General features: G+C 52.3%; 2 protein-coding genes across 2 annotated transcripts; one reads left to right on the top strand and one right to left on the bottom strand.

Moving 5' to 3' along the window:
- Window positions 1–13,741: 13,741 nt before the first annotated feature.
- LOC147599796 (olfactory receptor 14C36-like) lies at window positions 13,742–14,509 on the bottom strand. The gene has a single exon (XM_086753879.1). The coding sequence runs from the start codon at window positions 14,507–14,509 to the stop codon at window positions 13,742–13,744; it is 768 nt and encodes a 255-aa protein (XP_086610005.1).
- A 4,240-nt stretch (window positions 14,510–18,749) lies between these two features.
- Window positions 18,750–19,685, top strand: LOC147599795 (olfactory receptor 14C36-like). The gene has a single exon (XM_086753300.1). It carries the CDS (start codon window positions 18,750–18,752, stop codon window positions 19,683–19,685), a length of 936 nt encoding a protein of 311 aa, XP_086609426.1.
- The last annotated feature ends 893 nt before the right edge of the window (window positions 19,686–20,578 follow it).

The following is a 20,578-nucleotide window of genomic DNA, read 5'->3' as shown; positions in this document are numbered from 1 at the left end:
GCACGGAGTTCTCTGTGCTAATCCCTCTCCCTGCCAGTGTCTGGGGAGATGCCATTGTTACAGGGGAACATGCTCACAGGTTGAGGGTCTGGTAATGGGGGTGCCGACGCCTCAGGCAAAGAAATATTAGTAGATTCTGTTGAAACATCTGGAGGGTTAGCATGATTTGTACCCAAGTGGCCAAGTTTTTGCAAGCTTGGCTGTCTCCTGCTGCAGCGGCTTTTTCAAGGCTTGCTCCCACTCTTTCCCAAGCTGCTATTTGAAAAGTCCTGTCTGCAGGAAATTGTGGATGATTTTCATGAATCCACTCTCATAAAGTCATTAACTGTGGGCTGGTAACAGTTCTGCCCTGAGTTTTTAGCATTCTTCCCATTACGTCAATGCTTTGCATCTGTTCCAAGGATATTTTCCCTCCCATGGTTCCCAGTTCCCTGCACCTGTGTGCAGGTGATGGGTGTGGATCCTCAATCCTGGTTTCTTGATTCCGGCCTCTGGTTCAACTGGACTATGCCACCAGTGAGGGCTCTCTTCAAGCCTCTTTTGAAGTTTTGTTCCCTGTTCCTTTTAAAGTTTAATTGCGTCCCTGTTTGGGCGCCGTCTGTGGCACATGGCGACAAAGTAATAAGCAAGACAGCAAGCAAGTCAAAGTGTGGCACTGAGGGAGCGTTTATTATTACAACCAGTGTTGTATACTCTCTACCCGGATGCTCTTTGTCTACGATTTCTATTCCTCATGGGCAACAATTTCCACGATCTCTACCACCCCACCAATTGTCCAATTAGCTTCACACTCCTGATTGACGTTGTATCATTGTTATTCATCATGTACTTCTTACTTTGTCCATCGTACCGTTGCTTCTCAGCACATACTCTTGCTTTGTCCATTGTGCTCAGGTCCTGTTTGCTTCGATACGTTCACCCATATTCCATCTGCATTACTCAATTCGTTGCATTCGCGTACAGAGATACACTTGCTCATATTCCCATCCACTACAAGTGGATGCATTGGGGTCTCTCCTGGCACTTGATGGTGTTATCAGTGTCCTGGAGCAGCTGACAGAATTTACAGATGACACAAAACGGAGGCAAAGGAACGAAGCATACAGTGGAGGGCTGCCTTCTGGAGGAAACTGAACAGGTTGGAAGACTGGCCCAACAATATCCTAGTGGATTTCAGAGAGGAGAACTGCCCAATGCAGTCCCTGGGGTGCCCTGACCTTGGGCACCAGCCCTGCCTGTGCTGCAGCTCAGTAGAAAAGGCCCTGGGGGTCTTGGTGGACAACAAAGGGTCTGTTCAGCATAGAGACAAGAAGGCTTCTGGAAGCTACACAGCAGCATGTCAGTACCTATCAGGCAGTTAAGATGGAGCCACACTCTTCATTGTGATGCATGGTGGGAGGATGAGAGGCAAGGGACAAAAGGTGAAAGGACGTTCAGGTGGGAGATGAGGACCATGAGGTCTATCAGGTCACACAGGCACTGGAAGAGGTGTTCCTCAAAGGTTTTCAAGTCTTCTTTCCCACTAAATATGGCCTCCAAACATTGAAAAACCACTCCTGCTCATGCCAGAATGAAGCAAAACCCTATGGCACCAGCACAAGCTCTGCCTCCCCAGGGCCCTCTCCTCTCCATGAGAGAGGTCTTCCACTAACCCCACACTTCTTCCACCTTCAGCCCTCACAGTTGCACAGCTATGGCCTGCCTACTGGCCTTCACCACTGTCACCCTTGTAACTGAGGCCAAACATACATTTTGGCACTCCCAGCGTCAGCTGGCACCTGCTCCACACCTGGAGCCCACTTGGCCATGGGGAATGGGAGAGTCAAGGTCCACTCTGCCCAGCGCTGGGCACAGATTTTTCCTGGGAACGTGGCCGAGGAGCTCTCATCATGTGTGTCAGCGTGTGGCCTGGCAGGGGTGGGACTGGGACAAGTGCTGCTGAGGCAAGGCTCAAGTAGCTCAGCTGGAGAACTGGAGAGCATTCCACTGAAGATCTAAAGGTCCCCGGTTCAGCTCCAAGCTTCAGCAATGATTTTATCCCTGAGATTTTTGCAGAGCCCGTCTGCCTTCTTCCAGCCTGCCCTGGCTGTCCTCACTCCTTCACCTCTTGCTAGAGCACTGCAGAGCTGTGGGTCAGAAGGACCCTTCCTCTGGCACCACAAGTCCCCAGGCTCCCCCTGGCCACGCCGCCTCCAGTGCCTGTGCTCCTGGCGTGCTCCGCGGCCGTGACCCCAAGGAGCACACGGTGGGGTGGAAATGCTTCTTGTGAACGGCTGTCAGGTAACGGCTCCTTGTGCTGCCAGAGCTTCAGTGTCTGTGCCCGGCACAAGAGCGTTCCCCACCTCCCTGTGCTTCACGTCATCAGTCGGGAGAATCATAGGATCATTTAGGTTGGAAAAGACTCCTAAGAGCCTTGAGCCCAGCCGTTATGCCAGCACTGCCAAGTCCACCACTGAGCCATGTCCCTAAGGTCTTTTAGATCCCTCCAGGGATGGTGTCCTGGTTTTGGCAGGGATGGAGTTAACTTTTCTTCTCAGTAGCTGGTATGTTTTGGATTTCGTGTGTGAAGAATGTTGATAAACACCCTGATGATACCAGTTGTTGTGAATGAGACCAAGGACACCGTCCTGCTTTCCAAGTCTCGCTAATTTGCAGATGCAGGAAGCTGGGAGAAAGACAGACAGAATAATTGATCCAAACTGGCCAAGGAGAGTATTCCATGCCATAAACGTCATGCTCATGGGGGCAGGCGAGGGTGAGTATCTGCCTTCCTGGCATCCATCTTTCCTGCTCGTTTTGCTGGCATCATACCCGCTACCTTGCTGGCTCCCTTTTGCTCCTTTGCTTGCTGCTCAGTTTTGTTTCCGTGATCGCTGCTCGGGATGGGCTGTATCGGTCGTTGGGACATTGGGTGGTGAGAAAACACGTATTGTTCACTTTGTATATTTTTAATATCCTTATATTCTGTTATTATTGTAGTTTTCCCTTTTTATTTTAGTAAATTATCTTTATCTCAACCCACGAGTTCTCCTTCCTTCCCAATTCTCTCCCCCATCCCCCTTGGGGAGGGGGAGGGGGAGCGAGAAACTGTGTGGTGATTTGGGCTAAACCATCACAGTCTTTTTGGCGCCCAACGTGGGGCTCGAAGGGTTGAGGTAAGCAGAGATCTGACTAGAGTGTGTTAAAGTTGTTACAAGTGCTTATTATTTTATTTGAATCCCTGGTCACAATGTTGCACTACGTGTTCACATGGTTGTGTTTTGTCTGTCCTAAGCTGCATCACATATTTCCTTTGGTGCTGTTTATCACTTCTCAGAAATGGATGAGAATTCTCATTTTGATTTACTGGGCACTACTGGCTTATGATATGGTAACATCACTGGTCATGAAATTAGTCTGGTCCTTGTTTTCGGCATTGCTGGCAACTCCGTACTTTGGATGCCATTTGGTAAGAATCGCACATTTTTCTTTTTCTCCCCGGAGAACCAATCTATGGGGAAGTCAGAGGAGGGTACCTTCCCCTACTCCTTTACCTTCCCTTTTTCTTTTGAGCTAGTTACATCAGCTCTCGAGAATTTTGAATATCCTTGGGATGGGCAAGCCAGCATTCTCCTATTGCTCTGTCTCCTGAATGGGTTTCAGATGTTGTTTGGGATTAAACAACTATTTAAAAAAATCACCCAGAGATCTGCCTTGAGGTTGGAGGGGCAGGGGTGGCATGGTATGTGGGAGAAGATGGGCAGGTACCTAGAGAACTTCTCACCTCCAATGGTCTGGAACTTCACTCCCGAACAACTACAGAATCCTGATGAAGTGATCAAATATTTGAAAGAAAAATGTCATGGCTATTCTAAAGAGGCAAAGCTTACCGCTTTGTGCTGGGCACTGGCTAGTATCTACCAAACACTGCTTAATGAGCAGCACCCTCAGGAAGAAGGGAGAAAAAGTCAACCGACTGATACCATGGCTACTCCAGCCCCAGCTACCGGCACCGCAGCCACTCCAGCCCCGGCTACCGGCACTGCAGCTGCTCCAGCCCCAGCTACCAGCCCTGTGGTTACTCCAGCCCCAGCTACCGGCCCTGCGGCTACTCCAGCCCCAACGACAGGCACTGCGGCTACTCCAACTGTAGCTACTGGCACTGCAGCCGAATCAGAGAACCAACCTGTGTCAGTATCAGTCGCCCCTGTACAGAAGAAGAAAACTTGGAAGCGAAAGTCAGCTCGTTTAGTAAGGGATGAGGGAAAACCAGGACCATCACGAACAGAGGAGGAAGAAGAGCAACTCATGAGAGAGGACCTCGTAAGAGAGGAACTCATAAATGAGACTGAAACCACCCGATCCCTGTCCCTGAATGAGTTGCGAGACATAAGAAAAGATTTTGGCCGCCGTCCAGGCGAGCACTTTCTCACCTGGCTGCTTCGATGCTGGGATAATGGGGCCAGTAGCCTGGAATTAGAAGGTAAGGAAGCTAAACAGCTGGGATCCCTTTCTAGGGAAGCAGGCATTGACAAAGTGATTGGAAGAGGTGCACAAGCTCTCAGCCTCTGGAGGCGACTCCTGTCAAGTATGAAGGAAAGATATCCCTTCAAGGAAGATACTACTTATCATCCAGGCAAGCGGACCACCATAGAGAGAGGTATCCAGTACCTAAGGGAATTAGCTGTGCTGGAAGCCATTTATAGTGACCTAGACAGTGAGGAGTCACCCCAAGATCCAGAGGAAGTCCGGTGCACACGGCTCATGTGGCGGAAGTTTCTACGGAGTGTACCATCATCGTATGCCAATTCATTGGCAATTATGCTCTGGAAAGAGGGAGAGGGACCAACGATAGATGAATTGGCTACTCAGCTCCGGCAATATGAAGACACTCTCTCTTCTTCCCTCGTCTCAGCTGTGGAGAAACTGTCTTGGGAGGTCCAGCAGTTAAAAGAGGGCCTACTCCCCGCCCATACAGAGGAGTATTTCAGCTATTAGGAGTAAACGTTTCCCTGCTCAAGAGAGACGGTACACACGGCGAGGTATCCTGTGGTTTACCTTGCGTGACCAAGGAGAGGACATGAGAAAGCAGGATGGGAAACCTACCTCAGACCTAGAGGCACGGGTACGTGAGCTGCAGGGAAAAACATTTGCAAATAGAGGTTCTCCCTGGAAAACTGCTGCTCCGGTCTCCAGTGGACAGTTCCCCAGACGGAATAGAAGGGCTGATCTTACCTATGATCCTATGGAAGGGAATTCTCATTCATATTCACAGGAAGTGAGCGGCGAATATTATGAACAGGATTAGAGGGGCCCTGCCTCCAGCCAGGCGGAGGAGAGGGACAACAGGGTTTATTGGACTGTATGGATTAAATGGCCTGGCACATCAGACCCACGAGAGTATAAGGCTGTAGTAGACACTGGTGCACGGTGTACCCTAATGCCATCAAGCTATAACGGGGCAGAACCCATTTGTATTTCTGGAGTGACAGGAGGATCCCAAGAGCTGACTGTATTGGAGGCTGAAGTGAGCCTGACAGGGAATGAGTGGCAAAAGCACCCCCTAGTGACTGGCCCAGATGCTCCCTGCATTCTTGGTATAGATTACCTCAGGAGTGAGTATTTCAAAGACCCAAGAGGGTATCGGTGGGCTTTTAGTATAGCCACTGTGGAGACGGAGAAAAATAAAGAGCTGTCCATCTTGCCCAGACTTTCAAAGGACCCTTCCGTTGTGGGAAAGCTGAAGGTTGAAGAACAAAAGGTACCAATTGCCACCACCACAGTGCACCAGCGGCAATACCGCACCAACCAAGACTCCATAATCCCCATCCTCAAGCTGATTCGTCAACTGGAGAGCCAGGGAGTGATCAGCAAGTCCCACTCACCCTTTAACAGTCCCATATGGCCAGTGAGAAAATCTAATGGAGAATGAAGGTTAACAGGGGACTATCGTGGCCTAAATGAGGTTACACCACCAATGAGTGCTGCCGTGCCGGACAGGCTATAACTTCAGTATGAACTGGAGTCAAAAGCAGCCAAGTGGTATGCCACCATCGATATTGCCAATGCGTTCTTCTCCATCCCTTTGGCACCAGAATGCAGGCCACAGTTTGCTTTCACTTGGAGGGGTGTCCAGTACACCTGGAATCGATTGCCCCAGGGTTGGAAACACAGCCCCACCATTTGCCATGGACTAATCCAGACTGCAGTGGAAAAGGGTGGAGCTCCAGAACATCTGCAGTACATTGATGACATCATCGTATGTGGCAACACAGCAGCAGAAGTTTTTGAAAAAGGAGAGAAAATAATCCAAATCCTTCTGAAAGCCGGTTTTGCCATAAAACAAAGCAAAGTCAAAGGGCCTGCACAAGAGATCCAGTTTTTTGGAGTAAAATGGCAAGATGGACGTCGTCACACTCCAATGGATGTGGTCAACAAAATAACAGCTATGGCTCCACCGACTAACAAAAAGGAAACACAGGCTTTCTTGGGCGTTGTGGGTTTCTGGAGAACGCGTATTCCAAATTACAGTATGTTTGTAAGCCCTCTCTAGGAAGTGACTCGAAAGAAGAATGATTTTAAATGGGGCCCTGAACAACGACAAGCCTTTGAACAAATTAAACAGGAGATTGTTCATGCAGTAGCCCTTGGGCCAGTCCGGACAGGACAAGATGTGAAAAACACCCTCTACACCGCAGCCAGGGAGAATGGCCCTACCTGGAGTCTCTGGCAGAGAACATCAGACTCGAGGTCGACCCGCAGGCTTTTGGAGCCAGGGATATAGAGAATCCGAGGACCACTGTACTCCAACCGAAAAAGAGATACTGGCAGCATACGAAGGAGTTCAAGCTGCTTCAGAAGTGATTGGTACTGAAGCACAGCTCCTCCTGGCACCCCGACTGCCAGTGCTGGGCTGGATGTTCAAAGGGAAGGTCCCCTCTACGCATCATGCAACTGATGCCACGTGGAGTAAATGGGTCGCACTGATCACACAGCGGGCCCAAACAGGAAACCCCATTTGCCCAGGAATCTTGGAAGTAATCACAGATTGGCCAGAAGGCAAAGATTCTGGAATGCCACCAGAGGAAGAGGTGACACATGCTGAAGAAGCCCCACCATACAACAACCTCCCAGAAAATGAGAGGCGATATGCTCTGTGCACTGATGGATCCTGTCATATTGTAGGAAAACTTTGGAAGTGGAAAGCTGCTGTGTGGAGTCCTACACGACAAGTGGCAGAAGCCACTGAAGGCCAAGGTGAATCAAGTCATTTTGCAGAGGTGAAAGCCATCCAGCTGGCTGTAGACATTGCTGAACAGGAAAAATGGCCAAAGCTCTATCTCTACACTGACTCATGGATGGTGGCAAATGCCCTGTGGGGGTGATTAAAGCAATGGAAACAGAGCAACTGGCAGCATAGGGGCAAACCCATCTGGGCTGCCGCACTGTGGCAAGATATTGCTGCCTGGTTAGAGAAGCTTGTTGTAAAAGTACGTCACGTAGATGTCCACGTACCCAAGAGTCAAGCCACTGAAGAACATCAAAACAACCAGCAAGTGGATCAGGCTGCTAAGATTAAAGTTTCCCAAGTGGACTTAGACTGGCAACACAGAGCTGAACTATTTTTAGCTCGGTGGGCCCATGACACCTCAGGCCATCAGGGAAGAGACGCAACATACAAATGGGCTCGTGATCGAGGGGTGGATTCAACCATGGACACTATTGCACAGGTTATCCATGAAAGTGAAACACGCGCTACAATCAAACAAGCCAAGCGGCTAAAGCCTCTGTGGTATGGAGGACGATGGCTGAAGTATAAATATGGAGAGGCCTGGCAGATTGATTACATCACACTCCCACAAACTCGCCAAGACAAGCGCCATGTGCTTACAATGGTGGAAGCCACCACTGGGTGGCTAGAGACATATTCTGTACCCCATGCCACCGCCCGAAACACCATCCTGGGCCTTGAGAAGCAAGTTCTCTGGCGACATGGCACTCCAGACAGAATAGAGTCAGGTAATGGGACTCATTTCCGAAACAACCTCATAGATACCTGGGCCAAAGAGCATGGCATTGAGTGGGTATATCACATCCCCTATCACGCACCAGCCTCTGGAAAAATTGAACGGTACAATGGACTGCTGAAAACTACACTGAAAGCAATGGGTGGTGGGACCTTCAAAAACTGGGATAAACATTTAGCAAAAGCCACCTGGTTAGTCAACACTCGGGGATCCATCAATCGAGCTGGCCTGCCCAGTCTGAATTGTTACATACTGTAGAGGGTGATAAAGGTCCTGTGGTGCATGTAAGGAATGTGTTGGGGAAAACAGTCTGGGTTATTCCTCCTCTGGGCAAAGGCAAACCCACCTGTGGGATTGCTTTTGCTCAAGGACCTGGATGTACTTGGTGGGTGATGCGGGAGGATGGGGAAGTCCGATGTGTACCTCAAGGAGATTTGATTCTAGGTGAAAATAGCCAATAATTTGAACTGTATATAATCATGTCTGTAGCTCTTTTATGTTCTATCAGAGGTATTGCAGCAAGAATCACCCTCATCAGTGACGAACAAGCTTCAATGAAACCGAGCAATGTGATGGAACCACAACTGGCGACCAACAACTTCCTCGAGATCAACATCTTCAACTCGAAGACCATGGACGTGGTACACCAGCCGCGCCAGGGGTACCAGCTACGAGTTCCAGATGCAGTATGTAACAACTTCACACTACATACCATGTCTCCTGCCCTGAGAGACTGCTCTCAGAGATGGGGCCCAAAGTCATGGACTAAATCAACTCAACAGACTTTGGAGGGATAGCTCATAGATTGAGATAGTGATTTCTGTGTGTATATCTACAAGCATGACGTAAATGGTATGGAATAAGGGGTGGGTACTGTCCTGGTTTCAGCAGGGATGGAGTTAATTTTCTTCTCAGTAGCCGGTGTGTTTTGGATTTCGTCTGTGAAGAATGTTGATAAAAACACTCTGATGGTATGAGTTGTTGTTAATGAGACCAAGGACACTGTCTGGCTTTCCAAGTCTCGTTAAAGTCTCGTTAATGTGCAGATGTGGGAAGCTGGGCGAAAGACAGACAGAATAATTGATCCAAACTGGCCAAAGAGAGTGTTGTATGCCATGAACGTCACGCCCAGTATATACGTGGGGGTTGCCCCTGGGAGGGGGCATTCTTTTCGGACATTCAATTTCAGGCATTCTTTTCGGGTTCCCTTGGCAGCCTTTTCTTCTCTCTTGCTTGCTGGCATCGTTCCCTCTACCTTGCTAGCTTGCTCTCCCCCCTTTGCTTGCTGCTCGATGTCGTTCCTGTGATTGATGCTCAGGACGGGCTGCGTCAGTCATTCGGACATCGGGTGGTGAGAAATTGTACATTGTTCATTTTGTATATTTTGTGCATATTAATATCCTTATATTCTGTTAGCTTTGTAGTTTTTAGTATTTTTAGTAAACTGTCTTTATCTCAACCCACGAGTTTTCCTTTCTTCCAAATTTCTCTCTCCTGTCCCACTGGGTAGGGGGAGGGTGAGTAAGAAACTGTGTGGTGATCCGGGCTAAACCACCAGATTAGTTTAAGCAGCTTCCACTGTGATCCAGTGCCAGAGCTGAAGAGTTGTCCATAGGGAGTATGGGAAAGACTACTGGAGGACAATGAAGCTTTATGTCCCTGCAGCTCAAAGGAAGGTGACAGGTGAGAGGGATCTGAATGATCAAAGAGGAAGAGGAGGAAGACCTCTGGAGAACAACGGAAAGGGCTTGTGTCCTGACAGCTGGGAGGTTCGGGAGATTGACTGCACAGCACTACAGACAGAGTACTGGCTATGTAAGCACCAAGCAAGGCCAATATCTCTTCTCCCACAATTCCTACATCGTCTGAAAACTCATGTTTTTGCAGGATAGAAACTCCACAGATATTTCATGCAAGCATCGAATCACCTCAGCAGATGAGAAAGTGGAGTTTTGGGGGTTTTTTAAGTACTGAGAGCAGTTCTCAGGTTTTCAGGCAGGGCACCGTGGTCTGACCATCAGCACCCAGTGTAAAGCTCCAGAGGCCCAAGTGTATCTGAGATACTTGCTTGGGACTGGCAGCTGTCAGAGAAGACTGATAGAGCCACGTTGCTTCCATCATTTGCATCCAGTCTTCAAGACTTGCACATGGAATTAGACAAGTTTCAAGAGGGTAGGTAAAGAGGCAGGTACGTAAGGAGCACTTTGAGGAACTGATAGAAGAATTCTCCAATTGATATCTAAGCAGAGTGTCTCCTAAGGAGGGGCGGACAGGTCAGAAAAGCTGTCTCCTTGAGGTCCATCACTGTATAGACAACATTTCTCCTCGCCTCCCCAACCCTGACATTTCTCTCTGTCCTGTTGGGTGTGTTGGTGGAAAATCTATGTCCCTGTGACACACACAGGGTTTAGATCCCTCCCAGAGCAGGTCAATTTAGGTCCCTCCCAGAGCAGGGTTTGCAGTCAACCCAGAAGTTGACCTTGGATCCCCTCATCTCCCCAGTTCCCCCAGAAACAGACAAACACACGCACATATGTATTCAGGATGGACCGTTCTTGGGCTTGAAGCTGAGGTCCTTGAACATCATCTTCTTCTCTGCAGGGCCATATGACATAAGATTCTTCCAAGCAGGTCACTCAACAGGCCAAAGCCTGCTCTCAGGATCCTGAATTTCACCTGCTCATGGTTGCTGCAGCCAAGGATGCCCATGATTTTTACGTCCCTGACCAGCTTTTCCTTCTTTGCATGGGATGGACTATTCCTCAACTTGAACATCATAGAATATCTTGAGTTGGAAGGGACCCAAAGGAATCATCGAGTCCAACTCTGTGCTCCTTGCAGGACTATCTAACAGTAACCCATACAACTAAGAGCATCCTCCAGATGTTCCTAGAACTCTGTCAGGCTTGGTGCCGTGACCAGTTCCCCTGGGATCCTGTTCCAGTGACCGACCACCCTCTCAGGGAAGAGCCTTTTCCTGATGTCCAAGCTGAACTTCCCCTGATGCAGCTTCATACCACTTCCACGTGTTGTGTGACTGGCCAACAGAGAGAGAAGATCTGCACCTCCCCCTCCGCTGCCCCTCTTGAGGCCGTTGTAAACTGCGATGAGGTCCCAGCCAAGCCCCAGTCGTGTCCCGTGCACGGTTCTGCCGAGAGCCCTGCTCTGGGCTCTGCCAAGGTCTGGGCAAGAAGAGAGGCTGAGGCAGGGCTGGCTGTTCAGCTGGCACAGGCACCGAGCCCAGCAGGAGGAAGAAGATGGCCAGAGAGCAAACCTCACCCTTAAACTGGGGTGAGCGGCCAGTGCTGGAAATGGTGATGTGAGAGACAAATGTGCTGGGGCACCTTCCCAATCCGTCCATACCACCAAGGGCACGGATCGGCCTCCTCTCTCCTGCCCCTCCATGCCTTGGCTCTGCACCTCACGCCCACGGCAGCGTGTCCTCGCCCTGCATGGTCACACAGCTCAGCCAGCATTGGTGGTGTCCTCTTCCAGGCACTTCCCAGCCCAGCCCAGTCCTTCCCCAACTCTCCCCACCAGCCCTGCTTTCTCTCCAGCCCAGCTGAGAAGAGCAGTCCAGTCTGGGCTGGCCCCGTGGCACTGCCCACCGCAGGCAGCTGCAGAGGTCTGGGCCCTGACCCCCAGCCCCAGCACCTCTGAAGGGCACAGCAGCTCCTGGGGGGCAGAGATGGGTCTCAGCCGTCCCCACAGCCCCAGGGCTGCAGGCTGGACATGGCACAAAATAACCCCCAGAGATCAGTGAAATGCAGGACTCCTGGTATCAGCTCCAGCAGATGCCCACCACAGACGGCCTGTGCCCCGCAGTGCCAGCCCCTCTCCCCAGGCCAGCACAAGAGTCCTGGCCCGGCAGCAGAGCAGCCTGCCCCGAGCGGGTGCCAGCAGAAAGAGGTTTCTCTTGCTCATTGACTCCTCCCTGCAGGCACAGAAATGCTCCCTTGTTTCTCTCCCTGGACAACCCTTTCCCCAGGTGAGCGTGCCCCGGCTGGCCTGGCCTGCCAGTTCTGGCTCCCACTCTGTGCTCCCCACAGGGCCCTGAGCTGGTGGTGCTGCTCTGCACAGCAAGGGGGCTGTGGTGCCCTCTGGCCATGGGGTAACCCTGCACTGGCCATGCTGGTCACAGTGGGAAGCAAACCCAGCTGGATGGGCATCTCTGCTGCTGAGACCTTTTCCATCTTTCCTGGTGGCTTAGTAGCCAAGGACAAGGCTGGCCAGGACAATGAGGTGTCTCTAATGTCACAAAGGGGCAGGGGAGGGCTGCACTAGATCCAGCCCGTGGGCTTTCCAAGAGGTTTCCCTGAACCACTTTCCAGTCTTATGTCCCACTGCCTGTTGGCTCCTCACATCCTCTCCTGGCACAACAGGGTCCTCGTTAGCCCACGGGCTCCTCAGGTTCACCTTTTCCTCAGGGGGACTCCTACTTGGGCCGTCACTCATTTTGTCAGGTGCAACTCACTGCCCACCCAGACTCACACGCTGACCCTGCAGATCTCCTGACAGCTGCTGATTCTTCTCCAGGTCGACATTTGCCATCAGACCCAAAGTGGGACAGTGCCAGGCAGAGAAATCAAAGACCAGTTGCTGTCTGTGTGGACAAGTGGCACCAAGAAGGGAGGTTTTGGTCCAGTCTTTGGTCCCTAACACATCACCCGGGACTCTAGGCTTGTCCCCATGAATCCATTTTGAACTCCAGAAGAGCAAAAGTGTTTCTGAGGGAGCAGCTCCTGAGATGTATTCCTGACACCAGATTTGGAAGGGTGTCCAGCCTTCTGGGCCTGCCCTGAGGAGCCCCTTTGGTCATGGTGGTGCTAGCAGGGAGGCCAGCTCTGACACAGGGGTTCACTTGGCCTCCTCCTGCCCACAGCCACAGGGATGCCCCTGCAGAGACAACAGGACTGTCACCACTCACACCAGACCTTAGGGCTGACACAGATGCGAGAGCACAAGAGGAGAGCGTGGAAGCGAGGAACTGAAAAGTCCATGTCGTACTGCTGGCCACGGCCACGGCTCCAGGGAAGCAGCAGCCCTGCTGGTGCACAGGCAGCAGAGAGGGAGCCCTGCTGAGGCATGGAGGTGCAGCCTCCAGCGCCCCGTGGCTTCTCCTCCAGCTGGCAGCTGGGATCTTGGCTCCTTAACCCTTTCCTCATGCTGGGGCTGGTCCCCAGCGCCAGAGAAGATTTGACGGGGTGGCAGCTCAGACAAATTATTTTCCTCTGGCTTCTTCACCTATGCAAGAAGGCTGGTTCTGGAGGTACACGTGCTGGTTTTGTCTGGGATTGAGTTAAATTTCTTCCTAGTAGCCTGTATGGTGCAATGTTTGAACGTGTGATGAGAACAGTGTCAGTAACACAGGGAGGGTTTAGTTACTGCTGAGCGGTGCTTGCACAGCATCAAGGCCTTTTCTACTCTGCAACCCACCCTGCCAGCAAGTAGGCTGGGTGCTGGTATGAAGGTGGGAGGGGAAACGGCTGGGACAGCAGACCCCAGCTGACCAAAGGGAGTGAGCGAGTGGCTATGTAGTGTTGAGCTACCTGCTACAGTGGGTTATATCACAACAGTACATTGGGATAGTAGCTCAGGAAAAAGATGTTCAGTGTCAAGAAGTGGGATGTTACAATTTTATTGCAATTAATATTATCACAGCTATGAAAAAAACAGGAACAAAAGACAGACTTTTCCTGAGATAACCTGGGAGTCTTGTAAGATGTATGGGTACATTATCGATGCTGAAATAGTATGTATTCAAATATTTTCCTCAGGGAATCCTTGATCTCTTTGTTCCTCATGCTGTAGATGAGGGGGTTCATTGCTGGAGGCACCACTGAGTACAGAACTGCCACCACCAGATCCAGGGATGAGGAGGAGATGGAAGGGGGCTTCAGGTAGGCAAAAAAAGAAGTGCTGACAAACACAGAGACCACACTCAGGTGAGGGAGACAGGTGGAAAAGGCTTTATGCCGTCCCTGCTGAGAGGGGATCCTCAGCACGGCCCTGAAGATCTGCACATACGACACAACAATGAACACAAAACAGCCAAAGAGTAAACAGGCACTGACCAGAAGAAGCCCAACTTCCCTGAGGTAGGAATGTGAGCAGGAGAGCCTGACGATCTGAGGGATTTCACAGAAGAACTGATCCACAGCATTGCCCTGGCAGAGTGGCAGTGAAAATGTATTGGCTGTGTGCAGGACAGCGTTGAGAAACCCACTGGCCCAGGCAGCTGCTGCCATGTGGACACAAGCTCTGCTGCCCAGGAGGGTCCCGTAGTGCAGGGGTTTGCAGATGGCAACGTAGCGGTCATAGGCCATGACGGTGAGAAGACAGTACTCTGTTACAATCAAGAAAGAAAAAAGAAATATTTGTGCAACACAACCCCAATAGGAGATGGTCCGGATGTCCCAGAGGGAATTAGACATTGAATTGGGAACAGTGGTGGAGATGGAGCCCAGGTCGAGGAGGGAGAGGTTGAGGAGGAAGAAGTACATGGGGGTGTGGAGGCGGTGGTCGCAGGCTATGGCAGTGACGATGAGGCCGTTGGCCAGGAGGGCAGCCAGGTAGATGCCCAGGAAGAGCTGGATGTTGAGCTGTTGACCTCCACTCTCTGAGTGCGGCCATCCAGCCAATTCCTTATCCACCGAGTGGTCCGTCTGTCAAATCCATTTCTCTCCTGATTAGAGAGAAAGATGTCGTGTGGGACAGTGCAAATGCCTTGCACAAGTCCAGGCAGATGATGTCAGTTGCTCATCCCTTGTCCACCGAAGATGTCACCCTGTCATAGAAGGCCACCAAATTAGAATCATAGAATCAGAATCATAGAATGGATATAGTTTGAAGGGACCTTCAAAGGTCATCTAGTCCAATCCCCCTGCAAGGAGCAGGGACATCTGCAACCAGATCAGGTTGCTCAGAGCCTCATCCAGCCTGGCCTTGAACGTTTCCAGGGATGGGGGTTTCCACCACCTCGCTGGGCAACCTGTTCCAGTGTTCTACAACCCACATTGCAAAAAATTTTTTCCTAATATCCAATCTAAATCTACCTCCGTCTATTCTAAAATCATTACCCCTTGTCCTGAACAGCCTCTCCCCATCTTTCTTGTAGGCCCCCTTGAGGTACTGGAAGACCGCTCTCAGGTCTCCCCAGAGCCTCCTCTTCTCCAGGCTGAACAGCCCCAACTCTCTCAGCCTGGCCTCACAGGAGAGGTGCTCCAGCCCTCCGATCATCTTTGTGGCCCTCCTCTGGACCCTCACCAACAGGTCCATGTCCTTCTTATGTTGGGGGCTCCAGAACTGGACACAGTACTCCAGGTGGAGTCTCACCAGGGCAGAGTAGAGGGGCAGAATCCCCTCCCTCGACCTGCTGGCCACACTCCTCTTGATGCAGCCCAGGATGCGGTTGGCCTTCTGGGCCGCAAGGGCGCATTGCCTGCTCATGTTGAGCTTCTCATCCACCAGCACTCCCAAGTCCTTCTCCTCAGGGCTGCTCTCGATCCATTCCCCGCCCAGCCTGGATTTGTGCCTGGGATTGCCATGACCCAGGTGCAGGACCTTGCACTTTGCCTGGTTGAACTTCTTGAGGTTGGCACGGGCCCACCTCTCCAGCCTGTCAAGTTCCCTCTGGATGGCGTCCCTCCCTTCCAGCGTCTATGGCACCACACAGTTTGGTGTCATCGGTGAACTTGCTGAGGGTGCACTCTATCCCACTGTCCATGTCACCGACAAAGATGTTGAACAGGGCTGGGCCCAACACGGACCCCTGAGGGAGGCCACTCATGACTGGTCTCCACAAGGACACTGAGCCGTTGACCACCACTCTCTGAGTGCGGCCATCCAGCCAACTCCTTATCCACCGAGTGGTCCGTCCATCAAACCCATGTCTCTCCAGTTTAGAGAGAAGGATATTGTGCAGGACAGTGTCAAAAGCTTTGCACAAGTCCAGGCAGATGATATCCGTTACTCGTCCCTTGTCCACTGGTGCCGTCATAGAAGGCCACCAAAATTGGTCAAGCACGATCTGCCCTTGGTGAAGCCATGTTAACTGTCACCAACCACCTCCTTGCTCTCCATGTGCAATTGGTCTCCAATTGGTCAGGCACGATCTGATACTGAGGGGCCCAAACTTCCACGCAGTATTCGAGGTGCAGCCTCCCCAGTGCCGAGCACAGGGGCACGATCACTGCCCTACTCCTGCTGGCCACACTGTTCCTGATACAAGCCAGGATGCTGTTGGCCTTCTTGGCCACCTGGGCACACTGCTGGCTTATGTTCCGCCGGCTGTCTACCAGTACCCCCACGACCCTTTCCAGCAGGAAGCTTTCCAGCCACTCTTCCCCAAGCCTGTAGTGCACCATGGGGCTGTTGTGACCCAAGTGAAGGACCTGGCACTTGGCCTTGTTGAACCTCAAGCAATTCACATCAGCCCATCCATCCAGCCTGTCCAGATCCCCAGATGTCCCTCCATTTCCCCAGATGCTGCCCTCAGCAGTGCTCCGCTAAAGCTTCAGCTAGCTCCACGTGCCTTGGACCACCTCTGGAACTTCAGAAGTCACCAGGCCTTTGTGTTTGCACAGCTCAGTCCTGCCCTCCATCTCCAGTAAGCAGCACAGGAGCTGCGCCCAGAGGGTCACCTGCAGGTGTCTGTGGTGTGCGCGCCTGAAGGGAGTCAGGAGGAATCCCACTGCCCGTGGGTTTGTGCTGGGCATGGGGGGCAGCTGAGGACTGCAGCCAGGGCCTGGGGCTGAATGCCTTCCCTCAGCAACGGTGAATGAGATCATTCCCTGTCCCTGTCTGGGTGTCCTGTCTAAAGATGGGACAATGACATGGTGATGCTTGGGCCTGAAACGTTCTCCAATGGGAGAAAGGACACTGCAGGAAAGAAGTGTCCCTCCCCAGGTGTGGAATCAAAACGCCCGTGGTGGCTGCAGGCTGTTTGGCAGCAGGTTCCCCTGCAGCCCCAGGGACAGCTGGAGGGAGCCCCGAGGGGACAGAGAAAGTGCCGCCTTGGGCTGGGCCTCTGCTGCTGAGCTGGGCTGGGCTCCTGGCATGGAGGGAGCTGATGGCAAGCGGGCAGCGCTGCAGAGAGTCAGCTCTGCCCAGGAAGAGCTCCTCTGCCAAGCGCAGCAGGGCTGAGGGCTCTGCCTGTAGGCAGCGAGGGGAGAGGACTGGTGCAGAGAGAGGGGAAAGGCAGCCTGGGCTGGGAGGGTGCTGAGAGCTCACTGGGGAGGAATCTTCACAGCCCTGGACAAGGTAAGTCTCTGTGTGCAGGGCAGTGAAGCTGAGGTTCCTGGAGTGAACTCTGAAAGCTCGTGCATCCCACAGCCAGTAGGATCTTTCTGAAGGACTCTCACAGTTTCCATTGTGTAGAGAAGGAGGATGGGCTCCGGCACAGGGCTTGCCTGCTGGCCTCTCAGAAGGAGAGACCATGACAATTGTCTTTGCTCAAGAAAGGATCCGGGGGTGTGCAGGTGGGTGTGCAGGCAGGGGTGCCCAGGGCTGTGTGCTGGGGCAGGGACTCTGCCGCCTGCCAGGGTCAGCACTCAGCCTGCCTGGGGAGCTCCCAGCGCTGCTGTGGGGAGAAACTGTGGCTGGAAGGAGTGACCCCCAGTATGGCAGTGTCCTTCTGTTGTTGAGAGGGTGCTGTGTGGGTCAGGGCTGCTCACAGCTGCAGATCACGCTGAGGACATTCCCAGCAGACTTTTAGCCAGAGCTGAATAAAGCAGGGAGTATCATGAATGAACACACCGCAGCTTACAGACAGATCAGCATCACTTTTCCATCCTCACCAGGGTTGGTCTGAGGTTTCCAGCACAGCCTGCACACACAGAGATGCCCCTGGGCACTGCCCTGCTGCTGGGAGGGTCTGCAGGGCACAGCCCAGCGCACAGCGGGTGGGATGGGGTGTGCGAGCAGGGACAGGGAGGTGACCCGTGGACAGAGGAACAGCTCCAGGCAGCAGAGACGTGGACAAGGGGTGGGAGGACACTGCCAACAAGCACTGGGGGAGGCTGCCTTCAGGCAGCTCTCTGTTGGTCTCTCACTGGAGATGTTTTGTGAGCAGGGTCTGCTGGGCAATGACCTGACTCTCTCTTCAGACCCTCTCACCTTTGGGACCCCTGACTGTCTGCTTTGCCTGCCCTGCTGGGTTTGCCAGCTGCCCCCGGAGAGGCACAGCTCTCCTGCAGGCTCCTAGGGAGTGCTGAGCCTTTCCTTGGGCGTCAGCGCTCTCCTCGCAGAGTCCTTTGCTTCTCCTGTGCGGAGCAGGGTCCTGCTGTCTGCATCACAACTCCACCTCTGGGCTGGGAAAGAGAGGAATTTGCAGGTCTGCCCTGTGAAACTGGAGTCCCCAGCTCTCATCAGGTTTCTGGGTTTGTTTAAGATTAATTTGTGTGTGAAGTCCTCTTTGAGGCTCCGCCTGTGGACGTGCAGAGCAGCTGGGAACAAGACTGATGGACACTGTGGGTCTGCTGACTCTGCTCTCTGTTCACATCTCCTGTGAACATCAGCGCTGTCACAGATAAGCTCCTGTGCGCCCACTGCAGCAGAGCAAAGCTGACTCCTCAGCAGCACACGGGCAGGGCTCTGGCTCCTCACAGCACACTCAACCAGCACAAACTTCAGACAAGGGGGGAATTCTGGAAGAACTTGACAGGCTTTGCTGAGAAAAGTCTGTCCTAGCTTTTCACTGTCTTTCACTCACACAGAAAGTGCCCCTCTGCCCAGAGGGACCAAATGTCCAACAGCAGCTCCATCACCCAGTTCCTCCTCCTGACCTTCGCAGACAAACGGGAGCTGCAGCTCTTGCACTTCTGGCTCTTCCTGGGCATCTACCTGGCTGCCCTCCTGGCCAACGGCCTCATCGTCACTGCCATAGCCTGCAACCACCGCCTCCACACCCCCATGTACTTCTTCCTCCTCAACCTCTCCCTCCTCGACCTGGGCTCCATCTCCACCACTGTTCCCAATTCAATGTCTAATTCCCTCTGGGACATCCGGACCATCTCCTATTGGGGTTGTGTTGCACAAATATTTCTTTTTTCTTTCTTGATTGTAACAGAGTACTGTCTTCTCACCGTCATGGCCTATGACCGCTACGTTGCCATCTGCAAACCCCTGCACTACGGGACCCTCCTGGGCAGCAGAGCTTGTGTCCACATGGCAGCAGCTGCCTGGGCCAGTGGGTTTCTCAACGCTGTCCTGCACACAGCCAATACATTTTCACTGCCACTCTGCCAGGGCAATGCTGTGGATCAGTTCTTCTGTGAAATCCCTCAGATCGTCAGGCTCTCCTGCTCACATTCCTACCTCAGGGAAGTTGGGCTTCTTCTGGTCAGTGCCTGTTTACTCTTTGGCTGTTTTGTGTTCATTGTTGTGTCGTATGTGCAGATCTTCAGGGCCGTGCTGAGGATCCCCTCTCAGCAGGGACGGCATAAAGCCTTTTCCACCTGTCTCCCTCACCTGAGTGTGGTCTCTGTGTTTGTCAGCACTTCTTTTTTTGCCTACCTGAAGCCCCCTTCCATCTCCTCCTCATCCCTGGATCTGGTGGTGGCAGTTCTGTACTCAGTGGTGCCTCCAGCAATGAACCCCCTCATCTACAGCATGAGGAACAAAGAGATCAAGGATTCCCTGAGGAAAATATTTGAATACATACTATTTCAGCATCGATAATGTACCCATACATCTTACAAGACTCCCAGGTTATCTCAGGAAAAGTCTGTCTTTTGTTCCTGTTTTTTTCATAGCTGTGATAATATTAATTGCAATAAAATTGTAACATCCCACTTCTTGACACTGAACATCTTTTTCCTGAGCTACTATCCCAATGTACTGTTGTGATATAACCCACTGTAGCAGGTAGCTCAACACTACATAGCCACTCGCTCACTCCCTTTGGTCAGCTGGGGTCTGCTGTCCCAGCCGTTTCCCCTCCCACCTTCATACCAGCACCCAGCCTACTTGCTGGCAGGGTGGGTTGCAGAGTAGAAAAGGCCTTGATGCTGTGCAAGCACCGCTCAGCAGTAACTAAACCCTCCCTGTGTTACTGACACTGTTCTCATCACACGTTCAAACATTGCACCATACAGGCTACTAGGAAGAAATTTAACTCAATCCCAGACAAAACCAGCACGTGTACCTCCAGAACCAGCCTTCTTGCATAGGTGAAGAAGCCAGAGGAAAATAATTTGTCTGAGCTGCCACCCCGTCAAATCTTCTCTGGCGCTGGGGACCAGCCCCAGCATGAGGAAAGGGTTAAGGAGCCAAGATCCCAGCTGCCAGCTGGAGGAGAAGCCACGGGGCGCTGGAGGCTGCACCTCCATGCCTCAGCAGGGCTCCCTCTCTGCTGCCTGTGCACCAGCAGGGCTGCTGCTTCCCTGGAGCCGTGGCCGTGGCCAGCAGTACGACATGGACTTTTCAGTTCCTCGCTTCCACGCTCTCCTCTTGTGCTCTCGCATCTGTGTCAGCCCTAAGGTCTGGTGTGAGTGGTGACAGTCCTGTTGTCTCTGCAGGGGCATCCCTGTGGCTGTGGGCAGGAGGAGGCCAAGTGAACCCCTGTGTCAGAG

This window comes from Chlamydotis macqueenii, chromosome 8, assembly GCF_036417535.1.
Source record: "Chlamydotis macqueenii isolate bChlMac1 chromosome 8, bChlMac1.mat, whole genome shotgun sequence".
NCBI lineage: Eukaryota > Metazoa > Chordata > Aves > Otidiformes > Otididae > Chlamydotis > Chlamydotis macqueenii.
The sequence above is the reverse complement of the archived record's forward strand: the minus strand, read 5'-3'. Positions and strand labels throughout refer to the sequence as shown.